General features: G+C 36.2%; 2 protein-coding genes across 2 annotated transcripts; one reads left to right on the plus strand and one right to left on the minus strand.

The window, feature by feature from the left end:
* Window positions 1-918: 918 nt before the first annotated feature.
* On the plus strand, window positions 919-17886 carry LOC107025503 (homeobox-DDT domain protein RLT2). The gene is made up of 18 exons (XM_015226292.2): window positions 919-1945; window positions 2292-2795; window positions 6098-6177; window positions 7787-8194; window positions 8497-8586; window positions 9117-9281; window positions 9375-9597; window positions 10926-11026; window positions 11491-11577; window positions 11667-11813; window positions 11918-12073; window positions 12816-13025; window positions 13152-13820; window positions 13898-14449; window positions 14869-15489; window positions 15619-15723; window positions 16133-16375; window positions 16837-17886. The coding sequence occupies exons 1-18, from the start codon at window positions 1756-1758 to the stop codon at window positions 17632-17634; spliced, it is 5349 nt and encodes a 1782-aa protein (XP_015081778.1). The 5' UTR covers window positions 919-1755; the 3' UTR covers window positions 17635-17886.
* A 95-nt stretch (window positions 17887-17981) lies between these two features.
* LOC107025505 (dnaJ homolog subfamily B member 13) lies at window positions 17982-21408 on the minus strand. The gene is made up of 3 exons (XM_015226294.2): window positions 21041-21408; window positions 19749-20176; window positions 17982-18721 (listed from the first exon to the last, which is right to left on the minus strand). The coding sequence occupies exons 1-3, from the start codon at window positions 21203-21205 to the stop codon at window positions 18286-18288; spliced, it is 1029 nt and encodes a 342-aa protein (XP_015081780.1). The 5' UTR covers window positions 21206-21408; the 3' UTR covers window positions 17982-18285.
* Window positions 21409-23992: the final 2584 nt, after the last annotated feature.

Raw genomic sequence — 23992 nt, forward strand, 5'->3', positions numbered from 1 at the left:
AGTAAATATGAAAATAAGCAATTTTTAGCAACATTGATAAACATACTCAATTAATTAATGGCTAATGCATTTTCTTTAAAAAAATAAACACTCGCTCTGGACAATAGTGAATTTTCTGAAGGATTAAGATATTTAAAATTGAAAGCGAGTGATTTCATTTTGAGCTTGACATATATTTTTTCTTGAAAATTAAGGATAAAGTTATGTTATAATGTATGAGAAGAGTATATTTGGACGAAAAATATAATGAGAAGAATAGATTTGAATTGAATGTATAATGTGAGATATATATGTTTAAACTATTATGAGTATATTTGATCCTTTTTTATATATATTATGAACATATGTTCATATTTACTTAGCTGTTTTCAAAAATCAAGAAATAATTAGTTATTTCGCAATTATTTTAAATATTAATTATTTTTTTAATAAATAAATTTATAATATAATAAAATTATTATTTTATTTACAATTTTTTTAAATAAATATGTGAAGTCAAACCGAGACCAAAAGAAAACATGTATGAAAGGATTATATAGTTAAAAGACCCCTTTGACTAATTAATCAAACCATTATCTACTTAACATTTTATCTAAAACAAGATTAACACGCCGTAAAAACTCAATGCTAAAAACGCAAAAATTGACTCCAATTATCTGGGTCCCACATTCATAATGCGGGAAATAAACTGAAACTTCTCCCCCATTCGCTCTTATCGTCACTCTCCTACACGCGCTCTCAAATAACTCTATCCAACGGCTATCACAGCGAGTGTACAACACTCTCCACCAAAGCGATTTACTCACACCTGACATCCTCGACCAGATCGTAGTACAAAAAGTAACGAACAAAATAACAAGAAAAAAAAATTAAAAACCGGTCGGTCCTTGAATATGAAGAGAGAGAAAGAAGTTTTTTTTTTTTTTAGAGAGAGAAAGGAAGAAAAAAATAAACTTCCAAAGCACAAAAGCACAAACCCATTTGTGAATCAAAACTTTGGGTTTTCAAAGAATCTGACAATACTAACCTTATACTATATATATATATGCCCACCAAGAATTTTATACCAAGAAAAAAAAATTCTTTTTTTTTTTTAATTTTTTGCCCCCCTTTTTGGTTTCTTTATTATCAGAGAATGACAGAGTCAAATATAAACTATATTCATTTCATATTTTCATCATGTGGGTGTAACAATTTTCAAGAAAAGATTAGATTTTTGATGGGTGGGTATAATAAGATTAGTAGTAGTAGAAAGAGAAAGTTGTGTTTTTGTGTTCATAGTTTTTCTTTGTTCTTTAATTTCATTAGTACTTGTATAGTAGTAGAGATGCTGTTGGCATTAATAATTATTACTACTACTATATCAATTTCAAGAAAGAGTTAATTTATTATCAATATTTAGGCAAATCTCACCACACATCTCAATCAGAGAGTCCTTACAGGGTGCTAGTCTTTATTTTACTTTTGGGGGGCAAGAGAGAGAGTGTGTGAGTGTATAGATAATGCTTTCAGTTCAATATACTTTGTGGGTGTGTTTAATTTTCTGTCTTTTCGTCAATACCAAAAGCAACCAACCCCCAATTTCCTCTTTCTCTTTCTATAGCTGCTCTAACCCTAATTTAGAGAGAGAAGTAACAAAAAAAGGGGGGATTTTAATGGGTTGTAAGGGTGGCAGCTGCTATTTTGTAGTTGGATTTTGATTATTTGAGGTGTAATTTATTTGGGGGAAGTTAAAAATTTCATCTTGTTGCTGAAATGGAGTCTGATGGTGGTGGAAATGGAGAAGCTGATGTTCCTATGGCTGTTGCTGCTGCTGCCACTAGTGATGCTGGAGTAAATGGAAGTTGTGATGCAGGAAAAAAGAAGGTACCAGAAGGGGAGCCTAAGGTTAAGAGGAAAATGAAGACTGCTTCTCAGTTGGAGATTCTTGAGAAGACTTATGCTAGTGGGTTTTTCTTGCTCTTTTCAATCTTTTTCTTAAACTTCCCCATTTTGGTTTTCGATGGATTGTTGGGTGTTATAGTGTTTTTATATTGTTAATTTTTGATTACTTATAGTGAGGGTATATCGGAAACAACTTATTTGTCTCCTAACGCTGGAGGGGTAAGGTCTGCGGTCACTCTGTCCTTAGGACCCCACCTAGACCCCACTTTCACTTGTGGGATTATATAGGATATGTTGTTGTTGTTGTTGTTGTTATAATTATTGATTAGGTATAGATGTTCACTTGTTGCATTTGGAGTTATAGGCTGCAAATTAATGGGGTTGAGTTAATTTTTTTAATTGTGTAGCTGATACTTATCCCTCAGAAGCATTGAGAGCAGAGTTGTCAGTAAAATTAGGCCTCTCTGATAGGCAACTGCAGATGTGGTTCTGCCATAGGAGGCTCAAGGACAGGAAAGCTACGCCAGTGAAGCGGCAGAAGAAGGAAGAAGTTTCACCTGCAGCAATGATTTCTTCTGGTGGACAAGGGGATGAGATGGCAGTGAGTGGTGAAATTGGGAAGGATCATGTCTCTGGTTCTGGTTCAAGAGTAAGTCCAATTGGTCTCATGGACTTGCAGGTGCAACAACAGCTCCATCAGCGAGTTGTTCATCGACCTGGAACTGCAGTTCCTAGGTTTAGACCTGAAATGCCAGCTTTGAAGAGATATTATGAGCCACCTCAAGCTATATCCGAGCTTCGGGCTATCGCATTTGTGGAAGCGCAGTTGGGGGAGCCATTAAGAGAAGACGGACCTATTCTCGGAATGGAGTTTGATCCCTTGCCACCCGGTGCATTTGGTGCACCAATTGGTAAATTTACTTCCCATGCTTATTTTTGTCTCCTTGGAATTGCATGAAGTTTGATGACTAGTCGATCAAAGTGTTCTGTGATATTTCTGCTCGTATTGTTACACTGATGATAGTTAAATGCGCTAGGATGTATTAATTTACTTCCATTCCCTTTGGTATGTTTATGGCATTGGACCTCTATTCCTCAAATTCATACTATATTGCCTATCAAAATGTTTTCTGATATTTCTAATTCTATTCTGTCGACTGAAGATACTGATCAGGAAAAAAAGGGGCCTTTCTAATGTGGATGTGCGCTATACTCCAGCTGCTGAAATTTCTGTCCCATTGTTTTAAAATTAATGGCCTGTTTGGATGGGCATATAATAAGTAACTTATAAGTCAAAAAAGCTAAAGCCATAGGTAGAGGATACCCTACTTTTGGCTTATTATTTTAAAAGATTAGCCGAAAAGTGAGTGCTTAGAAGCACTTTTAACCTTTCCAAACATATCCAAAACAAAAATGTACTTAAAAGCCAAAAGCACCTAAAATAAGTTAATCCAAACAGGCACTAAGTGTTGTTGCTTTCGTATTGGCCCATCTCCAAGTAATTCCTCTTTGTAGATACAAGTAATTTGACTTTGTTCTCCATTTCATTTTTAACCTTTATGCAACTCAAGTGGTTTGTTAACAATGATTAAGCTTCTTGAAACATGCATAAGGACATATTGCTTTTTTCTTGAAGTGGTGGTATGAAAGAGGCAGCAAAAGTGGTTTGGCATGCTGTATAGCAATGTTCTGCATAAACCTACAAAAAATGAAGCCAAAAGTTGCTAAGCAATCTGCACAGCATTATCTGTTCCATCAAACAAAATTATACTCCCTCTGACTCTCATTACTTGTCCACTTTTGAATTGGCACACCTTTTAAGAAATCATCATTTGACATAGTGAGTTTACCATTTTATGAAGTGGATGAATTAAAAATTTAAGATTTTCAAGAAGTTGTACCTTTTCCAAAATTAATTAATTGAGGGTATAAGAGGTAAAAAGATTTCCTTTCTTGATTTGTCAAAATGGACAAGTAAAAAAGGAAAATAGTAAAAATTCACAAGTGCAAATGTTAACTTTCTCAAAAAAAAATAAAATTCTTATGTGCTGAATTCAAGTACAGTTTCCACACCTATCAGTTCAACCATCATAATTTATGGCACAATTTAGGCATCTTAAGTGTTTTTGTTGCTCTGTCTTTGCGCTCTTCTTTCATTTATGGCACAAATTGTGCCGCACAATTTGCATTCCTTTTTAATCTAGAAATAGGACACAACACCTTGATTTGCATTGTTGAGTTCCACTTTGTTCTCTGTTCCAGTTAAAGTTGGAACTCCCGTAGACTGCCCATTCTTCTTAAGTTTTCATCTTGAGTTTCCCATTTATGTATTTCCTTCCAATTCTATTAACAGCCTTTAGGCGGTTCTTAGTTGGGAAGGAGTGGAAAATAACTTCGTCTCCTGTAACTCTTCTTTTTGGCTGTTTGTTAGGAAATTACAAAGTTGTAGTACGATATATAGCTGCAGCGTGTGCTTTTGTGTCTCTCCAAAGTGTTCCTGAATTGTTGTGAAACTGTATAAATAGTTTGTGCAACACAATGGGGACTGGGGACAAAGTATAACTCCCTCCGTTTCAAAATAAGTGGTGTTTTTAGCTTGGATACACCCCTTAAGAAAACTATTCAGTCCTAGAAAATAAGAAGTGTTTTACTATCTTACCCCTAATCAAGTGCCTTGAAGAAAGAAGTGGTTCTTTAATGGTGTAAAACTTAATGTACTAAAATTTCGGTAATTTTGGATGAAATACTTAATTCTTCTTGATTATGTAAAACACTACTTGTTTTGAAATAAAATCAAAAGGTAAAGTCACCATTTTTTTGAAACAGGGGAGTACAAACTATACTACTTCCTCTATCCCAATTTATGTGATGTAGTTTGACTTGGCACGAAGTTTAAGAAGTATGGGGAAGACTTCACAATGTTCCAAAACTATTCTTAAAAGAGTACACTATTGAGGACTTGTTGCCAAATTAATGGGACCCAACATGGCTAAAATGTTGGTAGCCTCATTATATATTTGTCAAATAACGAAATATACCATTCTTTTTAGGACTGACTAGAAAGGAAAATATGTCATACAAATTAAGTTAGAGGGAGTACAAATTCCTTGCTTGCTTAGATATTGGAAAAAGTGAATACAAAGTAATCATTCGTGTGACCTACTATATGCTAAGGAAGACAAAAAGAACCAGGCTAGGCCTCCCCCTTCTGTTCACCTTCTTGCTATTGAATATCAACATTTAAATTAGAAACTTCAGAAGAAGAAATTAGAGCTTTAGTATCATCCACAATGTGTCCAAAGCTAGGGCATGGTCTTGTTGTGCACATACTCTAGACCACCTGTTACAAAACCCCATCAGCCCAGGTGAGGTCACTTAAAAAGACCAAACATGGATCACCTGCTAAGAAAATGGTAAATAAGGCAAATGCGGGAGAACTAAGTGCTCCTTTGGCCTCAATCTTGCTGCTGAAACTATTCCCGACTGATTACTTAAAGCATATGATTAAATTATAATTTTAATATACTTTTAAAACAAAAAGGAAGTGTATAGTTGATTTCTTTGGCTTCCAATTTTCTCATGAATTTTTTTCGCGAGTTTTTTCTTGGTCCTTACAAACTAACCCTTTACCTTCCATCTAAAATACTACAAGCTGTTTTAACTTCTTGTGGTGAGAAGTACTAATGGAAACCTTGTGTGGACTGTACACGAACCACTGGGAACAATTATTAGTTGCTTGTGTTGGTTTTTTAGGATTTGCAGGAATTATACTTTTTGAAGAATTTGCTGTTGATTTGCCTGTATAACTGTTTTCTTTCCATATTACTTTTTTCAAACCCAAAAAGAGAGAGAGAGCTGTAATTGCTTTTCAGGCCCTAGCCACCAAGGGAAGTAATTGGAGCCTCCATTCGATGAACACTGATAAACTTAAAAGACATGTGATTTTCTTTGAGGGGCTTAAGTTGGATTGACATACACTGTATATTAAATTTTGTAAATGTATCTGTTCACCAGTGTCATGTATATTTGGGTTTTTGCAAGTTGATATGCTCCTGCTAGTTCTGAGAATGTAAAGAATGTTTTGTGGTTGATCTTCCTTGGTCTTCATTTCTGTTGGTTATCTTGCTCTGTTGTATATTCTTTTACAATGTGGCCCCTATGTTGTGAAGGTATGTTTAAAGTTGATGAGTGTTTTTCTTTCTGCATGCAACAGTGGCAGCCATGCAGCACAAACCAGCCGGACGACCTTTTGAAGCTCAAATCTATGAGAGGCCAGATGTTAATGCAATCAAGGTCAGCCGCTTCACTTGCTTATTCCAATCCATATGTGTTAACAATGTTCAGATCTTTTTATGAAACAATTAGTAAGTCTGGTTAGAGGTGTGATGAAAAATGAAACTCATGAAGTCATACAACTGATTCAAAAAAATAAAATGAAGTCATTCAACGTTTGTATCAACTAAAAAACACGGAAGATAAGCACCCAAAGGTGGTGCCTCAGGCCTAGTGATGAAGTGGGTTGAGAATCATCAGGTGTATGTTCAATTCCCAAGGGGGGCAAAAACACTAGGTGATTTCTTCTCATCAGCCCAACTTTGGTCGATAGAGTTACTTGGTACCTGTGCGGGGTTAAGGTAGCATGTTTGGCAGAATTAGTCGAGGTGCATGCAGGTTGACCTGGACACTGGTATTAGTCAAAAGCATGGAAGATAGTTAGAAATATTCTTTTAGTAGACCACTTGTGGATTACACTGGTTATGTTGTTGTTGTTGTAGTAGACCACTTGCTCTTCCTTTATATTATTACGGTATGAAACATTGGTTTCTCACGAAGTCTCCTATTTTGTCTGGTTAATGGTTAAGGAAGCAGTCCTTACACAGGACAATGTTATGAAGAGAGAACCTTGTGTTCCAGGTGTTTGAGACTGTTAGCCATCTATTTTTACATTACAAGTACACCATCAGTTGTGGTGAATATTCCTAAGCCTCAAAGGCATCTCCTGGACAATGCCCTAGAAGGTGGCTGAGGCATTACTACGCTGGGAGGAAGCAGGTGTACATGCTAAGGACAGAGGTAGGTGGAGAATTATCTTGGGGACTAAACTAAAAGCAAAATGCAGTATAGTTTGGAAAGAACGGAACTCAATATGTTTTGAGAGCATAGAGAACAATGTGCAGAAAGTTAAACTAATCTGCATTTTACTTTTTAGTTTTTTGGTGTAATCAGTTATACTCAAATGACAGTCTCTATTCTTGATGTGCTAGACTCAATCTAGACATAGAGAAGCGAAATCAGGAGTACGCTTGTATTTTAGGTTACAGTACATGGGTTGTTCAACATGTTTTGTGCCTTCATTACTTTTTTACTTCTTCATGGATTTAGATGTTTTAATTTTCCACTAGTTTAGTTCCTCTTCAATTCAGAACCTTATGACTGTTGTAGCGACACCTGTCATTCGTGGGGTCCTCACTAAAAAATGTGCGTACTTTTACTTCTGTTACATATGGTTACGTGATTGGAGTAATTATAAAAGGTTCAGGTTCTGTAAACTACTTGGACACTTGTGATTGAAATTTATTTAGCATGATTGATTTAACTATTCTCAATTGCTGATTCCTGGATAATCAAAACGAAAAGGTGAAAAGAGTCACAAGCTGATGAAGGAAAGAAGACCGTATCATAGTTAAGGGCTAGTTTAAGGCATGCAAAATGCTTGCTGTTGTATATTTCTAAAATAACAAAAATTTGGAGCTAGAGAAATTATAAAGGAAAAGAGGATTTATATGTTTATCAGGTATATCATCTTTTGTTTCAGATGACGAGGATTTTTAGTGATATGTATATTTTAGAATAACTCCTACAGTAGTGGAGGAGAATTAACAATTCAGAAATTTCATGCCAGGGTACTACAAGGACTTTGCGTGAATACCAGTTTCTTCCAGAGCAACCATCAAATAGAAGCGATAGCTATGAACAATCTGTACCATCTCATCATTACCGTTCAACTGAAGTTCAGAGCACCAGAGCCATCTTATCAACTGGGAGGTCATTTATGCATGGAAGTGAGCAAGTGGCCTCTGGATGCAGTATTCCTGGTCTGATCCCGACTTTAAATCTTCTTCCTCAAGGGAGGCAGGGTCACATATCTCCAGCTTCTGCTGAGGCTGAGGCTGTTCCACAAAGATCTCTTGTGAACATTGAAGTGGAGGCTAGTTATAGTGGTCAGCCAATGATGGCGTTGGAGAGTCCATATATGTCTTCTGATAAAAGAGTCATCCATGACGAGGAACGGTTGGAAAGAAAGCGAAAGGTTTCAGCAGATATCTATTCTTCTTCTTCTTCTTCTTCTTTTGGATTTAGTGCTAATATTCTTTTAGAATTTGTACAGTCTCCGTCAGTGTTACGTTTCTGTTTATATACGTGTTGTCACCTGTTAAAAAAATAACCTGTTTCCTTACTCCTGTCTGAATATGAAAATTTTGTAATTTATCTTTTAAAATTTTCCTTAAAGAGGTGAACAATAATCTTTGAACAAATTTTATCTTTCTTGGTAACAGCTGTTTCTCTGCTTATGTTTTGGCCTTTATAGTTGTTTACATATGTGTCTTGCAGAGTGAAGAGGCAAGAATCGCAAGAGAAGTGGAGGCCCATGAGAAGAGGATCCGGAAAGAGCTTGAGAAGCAAGACATGTTACAAAGAAAGGTCTCTCCTCCTATTCATCACAAAATGTTCTGTTCGAATGCATTATTTACTTGCAATCATTTTATTCTTTTGGTACATAAAATAACTCATGAATGCTACGTCAATATGGTGCTAATCTACAAAAAGTCTAGATTCTGTATACAGTATAAGCATTCCATCAACTGGGCAATTATCTATACCAGTAGGTATGTGTTACTGTGTTGTATACCAGAAGCTAGGATATTCCCTCCTCTGTTTTGTGTATCTACTATATATACAACAGTCGAGGATCTCATCCTGGCTTTAATCCAAAAATAAAGGTATGTTTTGCTTGCATCAGATGTAAATGTAACATAAGATAATTTATGACTTTGACCACAGATATTCAATTACTTAGAAATTATCTCCTACCTCTCTCTCTCCCCATAAAACCCTCCCAAAAAAGGATAGTTCTGCATAGCTTCTTTTTTCTAGCTCCCAGATTACCTGACCTCCAACCTGACATTTGAGTGGTCCTAATACTTGAAATCCTAATAATTGCTTATCTGCAGAGAGAAGAGCAAATGAGGAAAGATATGGAAAGACAGGACAGGGAAAGGCGGAAAGAGGAAGAAAGACTGCTCCGCGAAAAGCTGCGTGAGGAAGAGAGGTATCAGCGTGAGCAAAGGCGTGAGATGGAACGAAGACAGAAGTTTTTGCAGAAAGAGTCTATGAAAGTAATTCATTTTGAAATTTCCTTATTAGAGGCATGCCTCTTTTGATAGTTTTAGGCAGAATATTGAGTTTGTTTCCTCCCTTGCCTCCTGTAGGCAGAGAGAATGAGGCTTAAAGAAGAAATGCGCCGAGAGAAGGAGGTTGCAAGGCTTAAAGCAGCTAACGTAAGGGCTAATGCCCGAAGAATAGCGAAAGAATCAACAGAATTAATTGAAGATGAACGTCTGGAATTGATGGAGCTAGCAGCCTCAAAGAAGGGTTCGCCCTCAACATTGTCACTTGACAGTGAAACTCTACAAAATCTAGAAGCATTTAGAGGTAGTTCCCATAACACATGCTTAACATGTAGTAGAAGTTTGTTCTTGTATATTGATCAGAAATTTACTTGCTACTACCTGAAAAATAAGCTTGAAAAACAGCCTCTTGAAGAAATGCAAGGTAAGGGAGCATGCAAAAGACTCACGTGGTTCAGCCTTTCCCTGGACCCCAGACATAGCTTAGTGCACTGGTTGCCCTTTATCTGCTGTTGAATGTTCTTTTCAGTCATATATGTGGCTTCAAGTCTTTGTGGACTTCGTCAGTTCTGTTATTTCATGAAAAGAATGCTCTCGTCTTTACTACTGAATATTCCTTTCCATCCCATTTAATATGACATTATTTTACTGGGTGCATAGTTTGAGATGTTATTTCAACTTGTCTATTACATAAAGAGGAGGGGAAGAAAATATTATATGTAGTAATTAGTTGGATACAGTAAACATGAGATCGAGTTCAAACTAATTGAATTTGAATTCTCTTACTGGAAAAAGAGAATCTTAAACTTGTGTAAGTTTTGTAAATTATACCATCCGGGAAAGTACAGCTTGGCATGTTCAACATAAAAGAGTCATATAAATGGGATATAGGGAGATCAAGGAACAGAGTTTTTTTTCTCCTCCTCATTATGATAAGTGAATCTTTTATTTCCACGGAATTTCTGACACTGCTTTCATTCTTTTCCCTGTGGATGAAAGCATGTTTGTGCCTATTGATGTCTTTCTTCCAATAGAAACTGAGTTTCTCTCTCTCTCCTTTTATTTTAATTCTGTATTTCCTTTTTAGTTTATGGTTAGAGAGAGTGGATGGTTTTTGAGTATTAGTATCTTATTCCCTTTTCAGATACAGTTGATGGACATGCTCACTGACTTATTATGTACTGAAATACCCCGTTTGCATTCGAATGAGCACTCTTTACTCAAAAGTCGAAACTGATGAACTATTCATTTTTCTTTCTTCCATGTTTCATGTTTTGAAAAAATATTTGAGAAGTCCAAATGACAAAGATTTTGCTCCTCCCTTTGAAATGAACTCAAAAAGAAACATTCTCTGTTCGGTCAATGGTTTGTTATTTGTGAACATTAAGCCTTGTCTGACTCAAAGTTGATTCTAATGACTTATGCAGTTGTATGAATCTAGTTCATATGTTTCTTGTAATGTACACTTACAAATACAGGGGGATATAGTATTATATTTTGAATTATCTTGAGAGCAATTGAACCCCCAACCCCCCGGTTTCAGACCAATATTGATTGTTACTTGTGGTTCCTCTATTTTAACTGTTCTCTCTATTCAGGATGCTAAGTATCCAAAATTAATTTATTCTTCAGATTTGCTCAATGAATTTCCACCAAAGAGTGTCTGCTTGAGAAAGCCATTTGAAGTTGAGCCATGGACATGCTCTGAGGAGGATGTGGGTAATCTTTTTATGGTGAGACCATTTACCATCTTCTTCTTAATTAAAACACACAGTTCTGTTTTATTTGTCATTTTATTTTGAGGAGTGGAGCTCTTGTTTGGTCTGTGGTGGTGCTGTGGAGATCTCCACCTAATTTTGAAACAAGTCCATCCTAAAATGTCAACATTTTACAATGTTTGAATTGGCTGATAACATTTTGGAAGGCAAGGGGTATTAAGAGCAAAGATAACTAATTGAGCGCCCATAGGTAAAAATCTTGTATTTCGTGGACATTTATGTTGATATTCATTGTATTCTTCCCATCAGCAGTAAAGTTTTTGTATATGGACTGGACTCAAATGAAAACCATGTAGCTCCTACAGGGTTATTTCTCAACCAGATTATATGGTGAAATTAGCCCTATAAGCATCTGAGGTTGCTTGGGTTTATGAATAGGGACATTTTCTAAGTATATCTTTTGTCCTTCCTCTCTTCAGGTTTGGAGATTCTTAATTACTTTTTCGGATGTTCTCCATCTCTGGCCATTCACTTTGGATGAGTTTGTACAAGCATTCCATGATTATGTAAGTTAAGTCTTTTTTTTTTGGATCTATAATTTTGTAATTTTCCAGATTAATTGCATAGATATAATATTAGGACACCCTACTTTCAGGATCCAAGGCTGCTCGCAGAAATACATATTGCTCTTCTCAAATTGATAATAAAAGATATTGAAGATGTTGCTAGAACACCTGCCAGTGCAGTAGGAGCAAACCCAAACGCGAATCCTGGAGGCGGACACCCTGATATAGTTGAAGGGGTAGATTGTTCATGTTATTGGTTTTTGGTGCTTGTCTGGTTAGGAATGTGACGTGTTTTGTTGCCCATCATTGTGAAATGTTTTAGTCATGTACTTTGTAACAGGCATATGCATGGGGTTTTGACATAAGAAGTTGGCAGAGCCACTTGAATGCCCTGACGTGGCCTGAAATACTGCGGCAGTTTGCACTTTCTGCTGGTTTTGGGCCCAAGCTAAAGAAACAAAGTGTTGAACCAGCTTATCCACGTGATGAAAATGAGGTATGATTTTCCTTTTTCTTTTATTCACCTCCTCCACAAGAAATTGGTCTGCCAACCACAACAAACCCACTGAAATCCCACAAGTTGGTCTGAGGAGGGTAGAGTGTATGCAGACCTTACCCCTACCTTGTGAAGGTAGAGAGACTAGTGCCAAATTCAGCATATTAAATGCCAGTTGATTGCAGTAGTGGCACAAAAAACTTGCTCTACCAGTTAGCTTAGAAGGCTGTTGATGAGCTTTATTTCAGTAATTTTTTTGGATATTCAATAGTTTCAAGCAATTTAGCAAACATTATGATCGATTGCCTCAATTGACTGATGCGCTGATTTTGAATGCATCTTATGGGGGTTACTTGTCTCAAAAATATAAAATAAGAAAAAATAAAACTATACATATGTTTGGTATGTAGTGTTTTCTAATCATGTAAGAGAAGTGCTCAATACTCTAGTATACTAGGTATTTCTTTTTACTTATAATGCTGTGTCGGGGTTATCTTGTGCAAACCTCAAGTATTTTCACTAGGTGCCCGCTACCTCCCACCAGTATAAGTATTAGATAACATGTTCCACCTAGCCCAGGCAATACTAGGTGCTTCTGATGCCCAGTTTATGCATTTTGCCTTCGGAGTTTTCAGAACAAGTTGGATCTAACTTGTTAAACTCACTGGTCATGTGATTTGTTTTCCTTTTTATTCATGTGGTTTTTCTTATCATGTCGCCTCCAACTTGGTTGCTGCTACAGTGTAATAATGGGGCAGATATCATTTCCAACTTACGAAGTGGAGTTGCTGCTGAGAAAGCCGTTGCCAAAATGCAAGAGCGGGGCTTCTCTAATTTGCGGAGATCTAGGCATCGATTGACACCTGGAACAGTCAAATTTGCAGCATTTCACGTTCTTTCACTTGAGGGAAGTAAGGGCCTTAATATCCTTGATGTTGCTGAAAAGATTCAGGTACTTTTGCTGAACCTTATTATCTGGAAGTTGGTGAAGGATTTAGGTAATTTGGTGATCATGTGATGCTGTTTCCTGTTGTTCTTTTAGCTGACTTATATATATATATTTTTTTTTTGGGTGAAGAAATCTGGTCTTCGGGATTTGAGAACCAGCAAGACACCTGAAGCATCTATTTCTGCTGCATTATCGAGGGATACAAAGCTTTTCGAGAGAACAGCTCCTTCGACATATTGTGTACGTGATCCTTACAGGAAAGATCCTGGTGATGCTGATGCCATTCTCTCCGCAGCTAGGGAAAAAATTCGAATGTTTAAAAATGAGTATGTGAATGGAGAAGAAACAGAGGATGTTGAGAAAGAGGTTGAAAGGGATGATGAGTCTGAAAGTGATGCTGCTGATGATCCTGAAGTTGATGATTTAGTCTCCGAGCTAAAATTTGCAGAGACTCCTGAGACCCAAAAAATCGATAGAACTGATGGACGGAGTTCTAGTTTTGACTTGACTCAGACACCGGAAGATCTCAGTATGCAGAATTCAACTGCAATAATGCATTCAGTAAATTTCGGGGAGTTAAAAGCAACTTCTGGTGATCAATCGACTGCAAGTGGTGTTGAAGCAGGTAATCTTGATCAAGAAGATACAGTCATTGATGAAAACAATGCTGGTCAAAGATGGGTTCAAGGGCTTATGGAAGGGGAGTACTCTGATCTCACTGTTGAAGAGCGCCTTCATGCGCTTGTTGCCTTAATTGGTATTGCAAATGAGGGGAATTCCGTTCGCCTTATATTAGAGGTTTGTTGATAATGATGTCTTGTATTCTTTTCTTGTCAATTTTCCTATTCGTGAACTTAGTTTTGAAATCTTTTCAGGAGCGACTGGAAGCTGCATCTGCATTGAAGAAGCAGATTTGGGCAGAGGCACAGCTCGATAAACGTCGTTTCAAGGAGGAGTTCTTACTGAAGGTACAATATCCATCAGTTAGAAGCAACACTGAACAACTTTGCTCAGTTACTTCCATGGAGGCAAGGCAAAGTCCATTGCATGCTGTTGGTCACAATGAAGTGGCAGACATACCTTCACTTCAGCAAGAAGCCATGCATAAATTGCCAGATGAACCCAATAATCCTAGTAATGTTGCTGTAGAAAAGACTTGCCAAATGCAAGAGACATATGGAGGTCAGGATAATTCACAGCCCCAGCACTTTGCTTATGTTGCCGAAAAGTCGCGTTCCCAGCTGAAAGCTTATATTGGCCATAGGGCGGAAGAGACATTCGTTTATCGGTCTCTGCCCCTTGGTCAAGATCGCAGACGTAATCGGTACTGGCAGTTTATCACATCACCCTCTCGAAATGATCCAGGCTCTGGCAGGATTTTTGTGGAGTTACGTGATGGTAGATGGAGGCTAATTGATTCTGAAAAGGTATAATATTCAATTGCTATATCAACCTTCTGCATCAGTAGTTTTTGTGCAAGAGTTATGCCATTTGTTACCGTTATCTGTTTTGAGGGGACTAATTTCACCTTACCTCATTTGGATTTATGTGCATTATCAATAATACCCCTTCCTCCCACCCACACTTTTTTTTTTGTGGTTAAACCCAACCCCAAACACCTCTGTCCAGGAGCCAACTAAACCACCATCCTTAATGGCGGCTGGAGGGTCCTTACCACATCCTTTTCTCCTTGGTCTTTCAGAGAGTGATTTCTGGATTATGCCTTTTCTTACCCTGTTAGAGGTTGTATTTTTAAGCTACTATACATGCTATAGAGGCTCATGATCAAGGTTCATATCTATATGTATATTTATTTTATGATAAAGTCTCTTTATTTTACGTGTAGGATTTCAATTGTTTAATGGCTTCTTTGGATATTCGTGGAATTAGAGAATCTCATTTGCATTCAATGCTTCAAAATATTGAAGCAACTTTCAAGGTAACTGCTAGGAAGCATAAGTACACTGAAGTGAAACTTGATGACTCCGTGAAAGAGCATACTTCTGAAACAGTACCTAGCATTGATTATTGTTCAAACACTGGTGGCTCTAAGAGCACAATCTGTATATCAAACCAGGAAACATCAGAACCTTCAACTTCCTTTCTTCTTGGGTTTGGAAGGAACAAAATGGAGGACTCTGATGCCTTGAGGAGATATGCTGATCTAGAGAAGTGGATGTGGGAAGAATGTGTTCATCCCCAGTTTCTATGTGCAAGGAAGTATGGAAGGATGAGATGTGAAAATTTGATCAGTACTTGTAATAATTGCCATGACACATACTTCTTGGAAGATAAACACTGTCCTTCTTGTCATAGGACATTCAGTCCGACAAAGAGTTCATACTTTTTGGAGCATGTAGCTCAATGCAAAGAGAAATTGGAGGATCTATTTTGGCCTCTGTGTATCATGGACTCATTACCTCCTCTTCGTGTTAGATTGCTAAGAGCGCAGTTAGCTTCAGTGGAGGTAACATACTCTTCCCTACATCATTGGATCTAGTCTCTGGCTTCTGTATCGACTTCTGAAAGAACATTTTGCTTGTGACCTCTTCAATATGTGCTTTTGATTTCATGGAAGGTGATATTTGTTTTATAGGCCTGTATCCCTCCTGAGGCTCTTCAGCCTGTTTGGTCAGAATTATATCGAAGATCTTGGGGTACAAAGTTGCATATTGCTTCAGCAGCTGGCGACCTCCTTCAGGTCCTCTTGTTGTCTATAGTTATTCTAGTTTTTACACAAGAGATTTCCTGGTTGCTAATCATGAATATAAACTGGAATTATTAGCTTATCAATATTTACTGAGAGATTCTTCATCAAAAATGTTAGAGAAAGACAATAATTACTGAGTGCTATGTTGCTCGGGATCTCCAAATTGTTGCCACACTTGTGTTGGATTTTCCAAAATGCACTACTTTGGAGTATCTAACACACCCATTGACATTTTTGAGGAGTCAGAGCAACATAAAACTACTTTAGCATCACGAACGTGAAGAAACACCCTATCTGACCTTATTGTTGTCTTTTTCTTCTGTTAATTGGTTCTTGTTGCACATTTGCTGTAGAAGTTCTCTATAGAACAACATTAACCGTCTTTTCCTGTGTCTCTTAGATTCTGACATTATTGGAAGGTGCTATCAAGAGGGAATATTTGATATCAAATTATGAAACTACAAATGAGTTGTTGGGTGCTGTTAGCAACTCGAATCTTGATGGGATGGTGGCGGTGTTACCTTGGGTTCCTCACACAACATCTGCTGTTGCACTTAGGCTTATGGAACTTGATTGCTCCCTCTGTTATACGCAGCCGCAGAAAGCTGAATCTCTGAAAGATGAAGAATCTGCAGATTTCACTGTAAGCTCCTCTCATTCTGTTGTTCTGACCTAATAGATAGCTGTTTCATCAGATTTGAGAAATGTTTGGAAGAGTAATTTTATTTCAAGGATATCATTCTCTTGCATCAATCCGATATTTCTTCCGCTTGAACCCCGATTATGACTTCATGAAACATTCCCCTCGCTGAATCCATGATTATGTTTTAGATTACGCCAGTTTTGTCCCAATTATGGGCAATGATTTGATTGTTTCAACCTCCAAGTTCTTATCAAAAGTGGGTTTTGTGGGGGACTTTGAACATCTGATTTCGCGTTTCAGAAGGACCGTTTTGTTTTTGCACTAAATAACAATTTTGGATTCTTAGCCTGCACGCATCACATATATGTTCTGATGGCTCTTTTTCTGCTCTAGTGGTCTTTTTTAAGCTTCTGCTCGGTGACTTCGTATTCACACATTGAATTTTTCCATATATGCCTCAGATGTTTAAAACCAACTATGCTCAAGTGAAGAGAGCTACGAGGGTTATATCTGCTGAAGCTCGTGAATATGAAAAGCTAGAACCAGATTATTCAGTTAAGGTAGGAAGCGGACATGCTAATTCAGGACAAGGGCGTAATCGTGTAAGAGGAGGAGCTCATTGTCGCGTCCGTGGAGGCAAATCTCAGAGAAAAGTCAATGCATCCAGATCTGACTCTGCGCAGAGAAGTTCAACAAAGAACAGTGACAGACTAGGCCACCTTCCTGCCTGGAAAGGTCGAGACCGCGGCAAAGGAAGACGTAAAAGAGGTCGTCGCTCAGTTCGTAATAGACAAAAGCCAGTCAAGAATGTGGAAGAAGTTTCGCCCGAAGAAGTGCCCACCACCAGTCAGCAAGATTGGAATGATGTTGAAGATGAAGAAACACCTCAATTTGAGGCGCCTGATAACGACAGTGATTCTGGAACATCAGGAAGTGAAGATTATAAATGCCAAACAACCGTCAATGATTATGAAGACTTAGTGGTTGCTGACTACGGTTCTTTCAGTGGTAGAAATGATCATGCATCAACCAGTGTAAGTTACAACATCAGCCAACGTTATACTGAAACTGCTGAAGATGGTATTGGTGAATACGAGGATGACCATGATGAAGAAGACGAGGAAGATGGATTGGCCAATAAAAATGTCCAAAGATACTTTGATGGCGAGTCCGATGATGACGGGGACAGATTTATGGATGAAGATCTTGTTGAGACCCCAAATAAAGATTCAGAATCATCTTCCGAGTATAGTGATTGACAACAGTTATTGAACACTGTAGTGGAACCCAAAGGTATTTTCTCCTCATGAGCGCGAAAGGCGTCTATAATCAGTGCTCGCGTTGACACAGTTGAAGAGCACCAATGTTTGTTATGAAAGGATCATTAGTTCTAATTCTAACTGTTTATAGTTAGCATCCAACTTGAAAATAGTACAGTGCTTCTCTTTACACTAACATATGTATTACTATTACATGGTATGTAATTTAATGTGGTAATATATCTAGCGTTCTTAACCTGCGAATGTCATCGATACTCACAGGTTACGAAGTAAACAAGGGTGGTACGCTTAAGAATTCAATTTCATCAAGTAATTCACACATGCAGTTAACTTAAACCCAATCTTTCTATTGCTGAAAACATTCATAACAGACAACATGTGAGATAGCACTAATGATTCAACAACCAAAAGGCCTGTGAATTTTCAAGACTTATTCCAAAAAAAGGAAATGTATTGCCTGTTGTTGAATGGATATATTGAACAATACCCATAATAAACAAAACAAAATTCTACTGTGCTACGAAAGAGACTCGCCTACGAGCCTAAACCAACGCCCCACTCCATAGCTTCAAATGGTTTAAAGAAAATATTTACACAGAACAAGACCAGCACCAGAGTTGTGCATAAAGCTCAAGAACCCAACAGCTCTTTGATACCAGATTTCTGAGCCATAGTGAGACGAGCAGGGAACTTGATGTCAAACTTGATCCTCAAATTCCCTTTCTTTGACGGATCTTTTGGAAGCGGCATGCCTTCACCTGGGACAACATGTTCATAGTTTGGTTGAATCACGTTGTTGATTGGAATTGTTAAGTTCCTTCCATCCAGAGTAGTGAGTTGGACAGTAGTACCGGTTAAAGCTTCAGCCAAAGGAATCTTTTGTGTGACAATCAAGTCATTTCCATCACGCGAGAAAACCTTATGAGGTTTCTCATCTATTATGAAGACCAGATCAGCTGGTATAACACCTGGCTGCTCATTCCCTTTTTCTTGAAAGGTGATCTTTGTACCTTTCTTCCACCCAGGTTTAATTTCGATTGTCAGAATCTCTTGCACAATTCTCTTGCTGCACCCAACACAAGGATACAGGATAAGTTCAGTAGACAAATAGATATCAAAAGCACAATGGGATTCCACTGGCGAAACAACCACTTAAAATGAGAGCCTCAAATGGAATTTAGAGAGCAAATGATTAAATCGGAAATGCATCCTGATACGACAAATAACTAGTGCAAAGACACTGGAAATAAGTCAACTTAATGACACTGACAGACAACAATGTGTATTCAGACTCTCAAGAAATAGACCTCAAAATTTTCCTTACAGAGATTTCAAAGACGTCATATTCACTTACAGCTTTCAGTATAAATGAATTTGAAGGACCCAACTCGACCTAAAATGCAATATCACTACAGCTAGGCTTTATCGATCGTAGCTCAAACTGTAATCATGCATGATAGTACTCTTATTTCAACTAGACAAGATTTGACTGGCTAAATAGTCACAAAATGGCACAAGTAATTCATCAATAACTTCACGTTCTAAAAGGAAAATCAAAGCAATTTGCAACTAACAAGGGAATAATTGATAGGTTTACCCTCGGCGGCCCAGCGCACAAAGCTTCCCACATCCATGCAAAGTCTGGAGAAGGGCCACACCTCAAGGGTGTGATGCAGACAGCCTACCCAAATTCAAGCATTAGTGGCTGCCTACCCTAATCTTTCAAATCTCTCAAAAATTAATGACATAAGAAAACTACTACCCAACCATTCCATTATCCTCAATATTTTCCAGACACTTGCGAAAAAATAGAAAGGGCACCCAAAGGTATGGACTAGTGGTCAATGAAGTGGTTGAGAGCCATGAGATCTCATGTCCAAATCCCAGTAATTCGAAATAATCATTCATCCAAAAGTGCAACATTGCCAGCAGACAATTGAAGTTCAACATTTGATGGACAAGCAAACACTAACCAGACTGTATGAACACCCCCATTACTTGCCCAATGCAATTTCATAAGTAGAAAATTGAAGTCAACATAAGAAGTGATTAACCTTGACCAGTAAAACGAATTGTAAGAACCTGATACTTACCCACTCGAATCGGCAATTTCTCTAGAAATTTTCATCTTTTTGGTGGTACCCTTGTAGAGATCCTCAAGATTACAAGGCAAGTTCTGTTGTACCGGAGCCTCTTTCCTTGGGACTGATGAATGCATTGGAACACCACCACCTCCTCCTCCTTCACCGAAGGATGCTGCGAATATATCATCAGTGAACATATTACCAAACCTTGAGCCCCTACCCCCTCCAGATCCATATGGAGTAGAAAAGCCAAAAAATTCAGCAAATATGTCATCAGCATTTCTACTGTTGAATCTGAATGAAGTAGGGCCATCCCCAGTAGAAAAGTAGGTTGAACCGGCACCAGGACCACCAGCTCCAGGTGGTGGTACCCCGCCCTTGAGCCCTTCTTCACCATACTGGTCATACACAGCTTTTTTCTGGGAGTCGCTAAGCACCTAGTAAATTTAATGCAGAAACACAATTAGTCATCTATTTAACATTCAAGTCATATAATATCTAATAATAACACCAATAAAAGAGAATCTGTAAAGATAAATCATTGGAATCAGATTCGCCAGTTTAGATACTTGCTGCAAATGAAAACATCAATCCCTACTTCACAATAATGTTTCAAGGACAGTGCCAGTTATAGCTTTGGTTCAAAGATTGCATTTATTCTTAAACGTGCATCGAATACGTAAAAGATTATATAAATTTAGAATCCAAAACTAATATACTTCATATCCGGGTTCTGCCTCTAGTTTCGAGCTGCGCAAAACTGTTTCCTATCACAAGTGATTTTTTTTAACAACAAAAACATAAAACCTATCACTAGTGATCTTTCAATCTTTTCTTCCTACACCTTTCAACTATAAAATTTTGTGACAGTGCTTTTCTTCAGTAATAATTGAAAGTTACACAATTCAAACACATCAAACGTACACCAAATTAAAAATCAATAAACCCTAAATTCGATTCGAACCTCCACAAAACTACCAAATTATGAAAAATGGTTCGGATCTAAAAGAATGAGATCATTTGCTTGGTGAATTCAGAATTCAAACAAGTGATTGATTAAGAACAAAGCAATCCAACAATTAATTTAACCTATACAAGTTCATTTCAACAAAAACACACAAATTAGGTTCCAAGAAAACACAAAACCTCCATCATTCTTTTTGCAAGATTATAAACAGTAAACGTTCTAAACCCTCAAATTAATCAACATTTAAACCAAGATTCAGAACCCCATTAGACTATAAACGAATAAAGATTGAAACTTTAAACAAAAAACCCACAAGGAAAATTGGAAAACATACATCATACGCTTCAGAGATCTGTTTGAACTTAGCTTCAGCTTCTTTTTTGTTTTGTGGGTTCTTATCCGGATGCCATTTCATGGCAAGTTTTCTATAAGCTTTCTTCAAATCATCATCTGTAGCGTTCTTATCAACACCCAATACTTTGTAATAATCAACCCCCATCTTCTCTTCTACTGCTTCGTTTCTCTTCCTTTTCTTCAGTTTGAGAATTTGGGTCTATGAAGAAAAATGGTTCTTGAAGATTGCTTCAGTATATGAATTTGCGGAGAAAAAGAGAAGGAAAGTGCAGGAGAAGACCGGAAAATGCAAAACTAACAGAGTCGAGAAAACTGTGGAAGATTCCAGAACCAGTTCATAATTAGAACTAGGGTTAGTGGACACTATTTTAGCCACGTCATTATAAGTTCAGGTTTTTCTCGAAATCGAATTAAAATCGATAATTATTGTTAAAAAATGTTACTAATAATTTATTGATAATGAATTATTGATTCATGTTTGTTACTAGGTATATTGTGTATACTATTAATAATTCTAAATGGGTAATTTGATGGAGTTTGATTTTTAAACCTAAATTACCTCGTGATTTTAAAAATATTTTATTAGATTTTGTTTGTCGCGTTGCTTGTAAGGAATTTTTAAGGGCTGATGAAAGTCATATAAATTTTTAATGATTAATTCGTAATTGATTGATTAGTATTTTAATTATTGCTTAAATATTTGACATATCTATAAAACGACAATCTTTAAAATCAAAATGAAAAGATTAATAACCCTACTTTCATGTCTTTTAAATAAAATTGAAACAGGATTAAGATATTTTTAAACTATGTGAAATTGAACAAAAATATTTTCAATTAATAGTTTGATCGTAAATTATTTTTATTGTCAATAGTTTGGTTCAAAAAATCATCCTTTGACTCATAATTTGGTTTTAAAATATCTATTGTTATAGGTCAAAGACATAATTGTTCTAATAAATGTATTGTTTCTTTACTTTTAAACACATTTTATTGCTAATAAAAATAAAATAGCTAAATTTAAAAGACTACTCTCCATAAGAATTTTAATATTAAATTTTTTAGAAAAAAAAGTTATTTACTATACACATTTCGCAATAAATAATTATTAAAAAATTTGATCAAGCAAATTATTAACATCAATTTTTATTAAATTCTATTTTTTCTCTTCTTACCCAAGAATCCAACTTCAGGCCTTAATTTGTCCTTCGATGATCTATGGTGCATGGTTAATAGGAAAATGTCAAAAAATTACAACTCAATATGAGTAATATTTTGCACCATAGTCATATTTTTCAATTACAATAGCATAATTAATACCTAGTAACATTATTTATACAACCTTATTGATTGTTATATAATATTTATCTATTTCATATAAAATATGTTATCTTATATAAATGTGTATAACACGCTTCTATCAATAAAAATGAAACTTTTATGTGATTTTCAGTTGCAAATCTTATTTAAAATTAATTTAATTCTTTGTTTAATAATTTCAAACGTTAACGATCTTCTTTAAGACTATTTCCAATACATCTAAACAACATTTATTCCCGATTCAAATCGATATTGTCTAGGAATATTGTTTATTTATAGAGATATTGACATTTATTTTTAAAAAATCCTAACTTACTCTTATTGACTTTGTTGGATAATTTAAATTGAAAAATTTGCTTGGTAACTGCACAAATTCAAACATCTCATTGACAATAACAGATTGGCTACTCAAAATTCATCAACTCAGATTTAAAATTTTATTTTCTTTTGTTAAACTCTCAAATATCTAACCAACAAGTTAATGTTGCTAAATCGTATTTAAATTCCCAATTTTTATTTCTCATTTCTTTAAATAATCATAACGTGGAGCCGGTTTACATGCATGTATCTTGACTAATACTATCACAGTTCACTAACAACATGAACAAGTAACTTTATCTACTAAGATCTAAGGCTAAGACGTAGGAAATAAATCACCCAGTATTGATTTCTTTTCACCCAACTCGCAACTAGACAAACAAATATGTAATGAAAAAATGTACTCGCAAAAATAAACTTAAAGAAGGACCTTAAGTTAGAAACCCTATTTGCTTCGTCCAACAATAGTAATTATCTACTACACTACTTTGAGATGTCCAACAATAGTTGTGTACTTTATAAAATTGATGGATAATTTTACACTTAGTTTCTAATTTATCATTAGCATTAATTATAGTTATTTCCTTATAACAATTTTCAAGACATTGTATTTATTACATTCAAATATTGGTATAGTAAAATTGTTCTTCTGTTTATAGTTTCTTAGAAGTGTGCAAAGTCAATAGTTGACAACTATTGTTAAACGAATAATTATTAAAGATCACTGAAACTTGGTTCAAATTTTTCGATATGCATATTTATGATTTGTTCCAATTAGGTAATATCTTAGTTTGTTTTTAACATATGTAGGAGCTTTAAATCACTTTGAGAGGTGGATTTGAGCTTTATTTAATAAAAAAATTTGAAAATTCGAGGTAGAAGACAAAATTATTGTATTTTTTCTTGTATATCCATGTATATTAATTTTAACTCATAGGCCATGAAAGATCGCCGAAATTCCTAAAAGATTCAATGGGCTTTGAATCAGAATTATTTCCGAGGCCCACAAATCAACAGTCTATCTCATTTGGGCTTTTTCCTAGGCCCTTTGGATCTTTATGTGGATGTGCTAGTGAGCAATACCGATATTGTTATTATTAGTACAAGAAAATTGAAACAAGAGTTTGATGGAAAGGCTAGTTTTGAGCTGAAATATAGTTTTCTTGCGGGAGATCAAATTATCAAAAAAGGAAAGAATCAAATAGGTGGAAAAAAAAAGAGGTACAATTAGTGGAAATGAAATCCTACAATCGTGGCAATTGAGATCTCACTCAAGAAAACTGGAGAAACAACG

Source organism: Solanum pennellii, chromosome 7 (assembly GCF_001406875.1).
Source record: "Solanum pennellii chromosome 7, SPENNV200".
In the NCBI taxonomy this organism is placed as follows: Eukaryota; Viridiplantae; Streptophyta; class Magnoliopsida; order Solanales; family Solanaceae; genus Solanum; species Solanum pennellii.